The sequence below is a fragment of the Etheostoma cragini genome, chromosome 9, assembly GCF_013103735.1.
Source record: "Etheostoma cragini isolate CJK2018 chromosome 9, CSU_Ecrag_1.0, whole genome shotgun sequence".
Lineage (NCBI taxonomy): Eukaryota > Metazoa > Chordata > Actinopteri > Perciformes > Percidae > Etheostoma > Etheostoma cragini.
In genome coordinates, this window is record NC_048415.1 from 10574583 (window position 1) to 10583762 (window position 9180).

Below are 9180 nucleotides of genomic sequence, written 5' to 3' on the forward strand. Positions count from 1 at the left end.
AATTGTTTGTGTGTGTGTGTGTGTGTGTGTGTGTGTGTGTGTGTGTTTGTGTGTGTGTTTGCATGCGTGCGTGCGTGTTTGTGTGTGTGAGTGTGTGTTCAGATGACTCTATATACTGAGACTAGAAAAAGACCCTCCAGTCTCAACTGGGCGGGTGGGTGGTGTAAGCATTATTTTACCAAAGTAAATTCATGTAATATTTATGGATGTAGATAGATGGGGGGTGAGGATGGGGTAAAATTATACAGTGGGGCAGAGTTGGGCGCATCAGAGGACCTTACATTATTCACTCAGGTAAATCTATAAGTGGAGAATATTCAGTGAGTTGTGAACATCGCACCCGGCTTGCCCCCACCCTAGAGATCTGTCATACTGCGTGATTGACTGACATGCAGCCGCTTAGAGAAGTCCGTTAAAGTGGTGGAGAAGAGTCGGTGTTGTAAATTATTCTCCTGCTTAAAATGATAATTTTATGTCATGTTTTGCGGATTTCTAGGAATGTTGTGAGTTTTTAAAACCTTTTCAAATTTGAGTTGAATAAGAATTATTGACCAGTGCTTGTCTGAAAATAACTGACTGCGAGAGGTGATGCACAGAAAAGACTTTTCTTTTAAACTCTTGATATTTTGAATATGTCTTTTTTAAGATATTTGTCTGTGGCTCATGATGTTTTGATGGTTGTTATGAAAAATAACGCAACAAACAATACATTTTCTTTAAGTGAAAAATGTCAAAAGAAAATATACATTTAAATGCATTTTTGATGGAACATTTATTCAAAATTTTATTTAATTAGGAAATCAACAGTACTATTTTGCTGAATATTTAGACAGTTTAAAAAATCATCTTTAAGCCAATGCCAAGACACTGTAGAGCTATGAAATGATTAGGATTAGGATTTTGCATGTCTGTCTTTTTACATAGGAACAACAGCTGAAATAAAAGGAGAAATAGTGAAAAGATTCATTAAAGGTCTGATGCGAATCATAGTTGTTGCAATTACAGCATCAGCATCTTAAATCTGGAGGCCACCGTGATGTCCTGGGCCCTACCAAATTAAGGATGGTGTGAGCACAATTTGTGACATTTTCTATCTATGTAAACAAGTGAATGTGTGGTCGTAAAAGTCAGTATTTTCTATTGTTATAAAACATTATTTAGGCTTTAATTTAGTTTAGTATGAACTCCGGTGAAATATTACCTGCCTTGCTCCATGTTTTACATGCATTACCTCATCCCTTTCCTGCCCTTTTGCCCTTCCTGTTGACTTTGCTTTTATCGTCGGCCTTTTTGTATCTTTGTCTCCTCTCCTTCATCACATCACCTTTTATATTTTCTCCCTTACCTCTCCTTCTTTGTTATTCCCTCTCCTTTCATTCCCTCTCCACATTCCTCCTCTACTCATCCCCTTTCTCATCTCCCCTCTTTGTTTCACCTCTGTTCGCCTGTCCTTTCCTCTCCCCAGCCATCTGTTTATCCAATATGGCTGTCCCATCTCAGCTGGGAGCTTTCCCAGGGAACAAGACTTCTAATACAGTTCCTCCTCAACTTAATGACCCTCGGTTCTGCTTTTGCCATTCCCGCTCCATGCAGAGAGACAAAACAGAAAAAAAACGAGAGAGACAGAGAAGCACAAAAACCTGTCTGGATCCCCCCAAAAAACTGTCCCTGGATGACTAAAATAAACAGTGAAGCCACATTTCAAAACGTCACGGGTATTTTCCTCCCTGCTCCACTTTTATCAGATGGACGGACTAAATATATGTATAATGTTACACAGCATTCAACTCAAGACAGAATCTAAACAACAGGTCATCTCTTGTTACTATGAAGTAAAAATGTAGGAATGAGAAGGAGGGTGAAGCCTTGCCTTCACAACTGCTTCAACCCTTTTTGAAATGTTGTGATACATGTCTCAAACTGTGCAGATTTGTTGAGGCCCAATTGTTTGTGAGGCTACACTTTGACATTTATTTAACTATTCTATTTTAGCCTCCCTACCCAAGAGCCTTATCTTGCAAACACTATTCCTGTTTTGGGTTGCAATTATTACCAGACTGTTTAACATTTTTTGTTGCATCTGCGATGCACCTGCAATTTGCTTTCTCTAGAGTTTTGTCAGTTGGTTTATACAGCTTACAACTCAACACAGTGTTGTCAGGCCTGATTTGTTTACAGTAGTTGACACACACTGCTAACAGCTACAGTATTTGGCACTCCTCCCACCACATTTTAACAACACTTATTTCCGTGAATTAGTGAGCATGCACATACCACAGTGGATAATTTTTTACACTTAACCACCAGCGTTAGTGTCAGCCCCTCAGAATGGAGAAAAAAAAAGTTTCTATCTAAGTGCACCATTTTGGACTGACTGCAGTTTTACATAAGACATGTTCTTTTTGGGAAAGGTTGAGGCTGTAAATGTAAAGATGCATGAAGAAACAAAAACTAACTGATTCATGTCTGATTGAATCCATCAAGATCATAAACATTTTCTGTAGCAAATCACCACCTAAAGTGATGGTACATGTGACAAAAGTGTAAAGTTAAAAAGGTACCTTTAGATAGAAATACTGTTTTTTGATAGAATACCTCCTGGAAATTATGGGTCAGTGAATAGTAATGATACAGAAGGCGGTAGGCCTGCATTATTAATCATTTTAAAATCGCAATCTCGATTCACGATTTCATTTTTTAATAACTTCATTTTTATAAGCCGACTGCATCACAAGTCCCAACTTCACCGCAAATGGCTGTGGCTCAGTTGTAGAATGATCACCTGCCAATTGGAAGGTTGGTGGTTAGATCCCTGGCCATGTCAAAGTGTCCTTGGGCAAAACAGTTATCCCCAGGTGCCCCTGATGCTGCACCATAGGAGTGTAAATCTGATGAACAGGTGGCACCTTGTATGGCAGCCACAATGCATGAATGTGTGTGAATGGTTACTATGTCACTTTGTAAAAGCTATTTGAGTTGTTAAGATTAGAAAAGTGTTCTATAAGAACTGTGAGTTATAAACATAGACTGTATTCATTAGGTTTTAAAACACTCCCAAGTGCTGCAATGCCTTCTTTTCATTGAAGCCTCTATGTCTACAGGCTTTTGGTGATGCACAATGTGCTACAGATGTCAAAACAGATCTATGTTTGGTACTGCTAATTTGTTTTGTTTTGTCATGGTCAAAAAATCGTGGCAGAGAATCGTATTATCAATTCTAAGCAAAAAAATGTTTATTCATATTTTTGCCCAAATCATGCAGACCTAGATGACAGTGTAGCATATCTGAAGGAGTATTTTCTCTTTACTACAGCATGGCTTGGCACGGCATTGGATTACCTAAAAGTCTTTTCTGGCGTGGTCATTTCCGTTATTCCATCAACCTCTGTTTGTTGTGTGTTGACAAGGAACAAAAAAGTGCTTGCTGTCCCAACACCAGACACGCATCCTTTTTATTAAAGGGTGTAGAGAGGAAGGGGGGTGGGGTGGTGTGGTGAAAAGGAATGGGGTTAGGAAGGTAAGATATAAACATATGAATCATCAATAGTCCCGATTGCCCTGCTAACTTCTCCCTTTCATTGTGTTTTAGGTGGGAGTCAGGCCAGCCATCCCAACGCTAGAACAATGGATGAGAGGGTAGCAGTGGACCAGCTACAGTATGAGTCACCTCTCACACGCACTTACATACACACACACAAACTGTGGATACACACGGTAACATCTCATATACCGCACAAACAGGAACATTAGAAGAAGTGTATTTAAGAAGACGGTGTTTACAGTTTCACAAAGAAAACATGACATCCTTTTTTAATTCTAAAGATTAAAGTGACTTAATCTATTTGTTATACATTTTTTTTGTGAAATGTGTATTCTGTTTCCAGTCAGATGTAAGTTTTATTTTTTTATTTTTTTATTTTTTTATTTTTTTATTTTTTTATTTTTTTATTTTTTTATTTTTTTATTTTTTTATTTTTTTATTTTTTTATTTTTTTATCAAGAAAACTCTTTAAACACAGAATCCCTTTGGCTGCATACAATCTGCGTTACTGAAGCTAATTACAACAGAGAAACTGCTATCTGGGAAGTTTAATAACTCCTAACACAACAATTCATGCAAGAGATCTAGACCAACCATTATTAGTAGCTTCCTTTTAAAGCATTTTTGAATGGATTTGTCCTTTAACACAAGAGTTGCCTGGTTGCCGGTTGGCACCTGAGCGGGTGGAGGGGTTCATGGCAGGACAGGAGAGGATGGGGAGGGGAGGGAGGGCAGAGTACCAGCCCTGTGCTAGGAAATGTCACTGAGGGACAAACACATGTGTTTCCCCTCTTAGAACACACTCAAATACTCTTATATACTCACACACTCCTATTCTGGATTAGGAACAAATAACATACTTTTATATGCAGTATACACATTTTGAAACATGCCCAAATACCCCAATAACTGCTGATAAACATGTAACTGTACACGATCAATTAAAATGAAGTTGAACCCTTACATACAGTGATCCCACAAAACATTTCCTCATCAAATCAGAGCAGAAACAACTGCAAACCATCTGCAAAATGTAAATTATTGAAAAATGAGGTTTAAAATTATTGCAAAAACATCTGTATATTTGGGAATAAAAACACTTTTGCATTCTTTTTTTGGGGAAATACATAACCAGAAAAAATTGGCCTGGACTCATAAAACAATTATCTTTCAAGAAAGTCAATCCATTCATTAACAAAAACTATTCTAAATCTGTATCTGTAACAGCAGTAATATGTTGGAAAACACATACTAGTGCTAAATAAATGTGAATAAATTAATAATCTTATGTGCAAACCTTGACACAACACACACAACACAAACTTATCAATGTACACACACGCACACACACACACACACAAACACACCTGACTTTTAATAAAATAACCACAAGTCATCTCAACCCTGCCAAAACCTTCCCTCATCACGCCATGTGGTCTCTGATTTCAAAACCATTGCACCAGACCTGACTTTCTTTGATTGTTGATGTGTTAAACCAATCAAAACTGGGGTAGGTTAGCGGTATATTCCCGCCCCAACTTCTCGGATCCAAGGTGTTAGAAATAAACGTCCCTCACGTCATGCTTCATTCCCAGAAAGAGGGGGAGAAAGAGAGAGACAGCATGCCGCATTGGAAAAAAAGGGAGAGCTCTTTAAAAGGTACTCCTAATGGCTAAATATTTATGAGTCCCGTGACCGAGGCCAACTTATGGAAACTAAATCTTTAAACACTTTTTTTGGCAGACGCCTCACACACACCCTCCCAGCTTGGCTCTATTACCAGAGAAATTCTTTTGTTCTTACGGTGCTAATAATAGTGAGAGAGGCCGTGCGTTATGTTAGAGCAGTGTCTGTGTCTTAATGTGGGTATGTGTGAGTGTGTGTATGTGTGTGTTAGATGAAAGTGTATTTATAGCTTCCTACAGCACCATACTACCCCATGACAAACTTTTAATTCTACTCTGCTTCCTGTCTTTCTGGCCCCAGGCTCGAATAATAGTCAGATCTATATTACCGTAACATGAAATGGCAAAGGTCAGGTGGATTCAAAGCTACATCTTTCATTTGAATAGCAATCAGAAGGTAATGTAAAACAATGGACACACTATTTTTAGTAGTTAGTTTTAATAGTTAAATAGTTGGGGGAAATTAATCCCCCAATGTTTGTCAAGCTTGAGCAGTACACACACACACACACACACACACACACACACACACACACACACACAAACAGACACACACACACATGCACACACACTGAAATTCTGATTAATAAACAAATCAAATGAGTTTAGATCAGCTTGGCAATAGCTCACGGTTTGCTTATTCTCCTCATCACTAACACTAAGCCGTGGTCAGCAGTCCTCCCATTAGTTAGTAATGAGAAACAAACAAGGAAGAAGGATTGTGGTTGGTGTGGGAAAAACTGTCAGAGATACTAGATGCTAGCACATTATTTTCAATCCCCCTTGTGCTTTAGGTGGCTCTTTAAAAAACACTGCAAGGGGGTTCAGTTCAATTATCTTCATCACTTAAGTGAAATACCCCCTCCCCTGCCCTAAACCAATGAGATCCATGCAAGTGGAGCAGGAGAGGATTGTTGGGGCATTGAGCTCAGGTCATTTCCTACCTTTGTAACAAGCATCTAGTTCAATTAGCCTACTATTAAGCTCAAGTAATATGGGTAGCCATTAGGCAAACATAATGACATTTAATTTAGCAGCAAATCAGGGAGTGACAAACACAAATGGTTGAGATAATTGAATTAGGATGAGGGTGTGAGAAAAAGAGAGGCTTTACAGTGGAGCAAAAATGATCGTTCAAAGTTAATGGGCAAACCACACAATTATTAGCTGTGGCCACACCTCAAAACAAGCCTGTGTGTGTGTGTGTGTGTGTGTGTGCGTGTGTGTGTGTGTGTCTGAGTGTGTGTGTGTGTATGAGTGAAGTACTGTGCAACCTAGTTGAATGCAAATACAGATCTCGAAAATGTCAATAGCGGGGACACGGTGCACGCTAAATGTCAACATGTGTTTTTCAAGGACTCTTGTCTGTGTTGTAATTGGCTCTGTTTTAATATTACATTTATTCCATTTGTTATTTTCCCCTTTGAAAACAAAATAATATCAAATATTTGGGGGGAATTTTGCAACAGGCCCGGGCCCATGAATATGCAGCTGTGCCTTTGGCGATCCGGTGTGAAACAAATCAGACAAAGGAGTCAGACAACGGGAAGAAAAACAGGTGAGGCACAGACTAATCATACGCCTTTGGTTTCCCTATGAACATTAACCTTCATTCAAAGCAAATAAAGCTGCGAGCGCACAAACACACACCAGAAACTCTCCCTTGTGCTCTGTGATAAGTGGGAATTAGCACATTTTTAGAGTGAGGTGTTGGTGGACGGTTACTATTGGTCAGTTGGGATTGACAGTGCTAAACATTCAGAGGACACAGTTTTTGCCAGTCCAAAATGTTGTTTTAATAGACTCCGCATAGGACATATGCCTATTGAAAATGCTTTGAAAGTGTGTCCATCACTAATAATCAAAGGTTTAAAAAAAGGTCCAAAAAAATCATATTAAACTTCAATTATAGGAAAAGGCAATAGACAAATTGTTGCCATTGTGACACTATCCTCTGTGTGACACGGTCAGCTCTCTAAATTTGAATTTTGAAAATGTGATAATGGCCAATATCTCTTCTCATCACACAATGAGTGCCAACTTAGATCTGAGGAATATTTTAAGGGGAGAAGGGCGGTTGCAGTTCACATAAAACCCTCAGACTAGGACCCTGTTAGCATGAAAAGTGCCTGAAGCTCATGGTCAAAGTTTTCGCAACCCATAGCCAAAACGTGTCACACAGGATTAATGTGGTTGGCTGCTGAATTTTGATCAGGCAATGGGACAGACAGCAGTGGCAGCTATGAGCAGACTGCCCCCACCCCCCCCACCCCGCAGCTCTGTTTGCTACGCATTAGTGTTGAGCTAGTGCATAAAAGAGGAAGATTAAAGGCCTGTTGAAGATACAGGAATACGCAGATGATTTTCATGAACTGTGTAACATGCCGTCAATTATGGATGACAAAGACTAACCACTGAAACAAAATGCTGGATAATTTGTTAAAGGTCTGCAGAGTAACTGCAAATAGAATTAAAGCTTAATTATCAGTATGCTATCACAACTGAAATGGATCATGGCCAAAACCATAAAAATAAAGTTGTAGGAAAACACATTGTCTTCACATTCAAACAAAAAAAAACTGTTCACGTGGATCATGCACACCTACCTTGAGTTCACGGAAGAAGATGCTGCTGCGTGCCCACTCCACAATGGAGAAGAGTGTCTGGTCGGCCATCTTGCACATGAGGCCAAAGGTGTTGAGCTTTTCGTGTTTGCCTCTGCTAGCCTGTTCCTGCTGCAGGTAGGCCATGATCTTGGCCTGGACCTGGGGCTCATCTGGCTCACACTTGAGCAGCTCTACGATCAAGTGAGGGAAACTGGGCGGTGAGCCTGTTTGGTATGCATCGACATAGGCGTAGCCCATGATGGACTCTGGTGAGCTGGTGTACGGGTCTGGGTACTCTGACTTGATGGTGCGCGTGCCCTGAAAGTGTCCATAGGCCGCCTGGTAGCCCTGCAGACTTCCGGCGTGTGGTGGCATTGCCATGCTTACTGGCGAAGTGACAAATGGGCTGCGGTCATAGTCTGTGGGGGGCAGGGCGGTGGCATGATGGTGGTGGTGGTGGTGGTGGTGACCGGTGTGGTGGCCAGGGTGGTGGCTCAGTGGAAGGCCCTTGGATGCGGCCGAGTGGATGTTCTGGATGGCTGAGGAGATGGTGAGGTCGGTAGGCACGGCTTGCATCACCTGAGTCATGGCCTCAATCTTTAGGCCATTGGCTCGGATCAGTGCCTTCTTTTGCTGCTTGAGGGCCCGGTCACGTTTGTACATCGGGCCAAACTTGTTGCGGCCGCCGCGCATGCGGTCTGCCCGCACAGCTGACAGATGAAAAGAGAGATGAAACAGGAGAAAAGAAGGAAGAGGACAATATTAATACTAAGTTAGTGTTTCTTCCAGAATGAGAACTCTACTATGCATACAAACAAACAAAAACCTTTACACACCAAATCCTCTATATTGTAGCAATTTGTCCATATTTGTATATAGATATAAGCATGGCATTATGGAAGTCAACTCCTCATTTGTAACTTGTATGTAGGGCATGGGTTTTTCTGTGGTGATTGCACTTGACATTTACCTGTTTACTCCAAAACCCCGCAGGTCTAACAGATTGGGTTGTTACTCATTGACCAGAGACACAAACGTCTATGAACCACTCTAATCATTTTACAGCTGGCTATCTCTCACTACCACTCAGCAAATGCACACCTCAAAAGCTTTACATTGGGATAGACTGATAGAAAGTTATCCTTTTAAATGTGGCATATGTTTTAAAATGCTATCTGATTACGCAATATCTAACGCTTCAAAATGTCACTCTTTTACGAAAACCCGAAAGTCACAAAAGGCTGAAAATGAGCAAATCTGATGAACCACACATAGCCATGATGGCCCCCTCCCTCCCCCCTCAATGCAGGATCCTGGGGTGAAGATCACAACGAGTCTGTGCCGTGGG

At 40.6% G+C, this 9180-nt stretch overlaps 1 protein-coding gene across 1 annotated transcript in view; it reads right to left on the bottom strand.

Moving 5' to 3' along the window:
* Window positions 1-9180, bottom strand: part of nr5a2 (nuclear receptor subfamily 5, group A, member 2) — a 65415-nt gene that overhangs the window by 42490 nt on the left and 13745 nt on the right. Inside the window, exon 4 of the mRNA XM_034881622.1 lies at window positions 7833-8542. Coding sequence (XP_034737513.1) covers window positions 7833-8542 — 710 coding nt within the window. The remainder of the gene's footprint in view (window positions 1-7832; window positions 8543-9180) is intronic.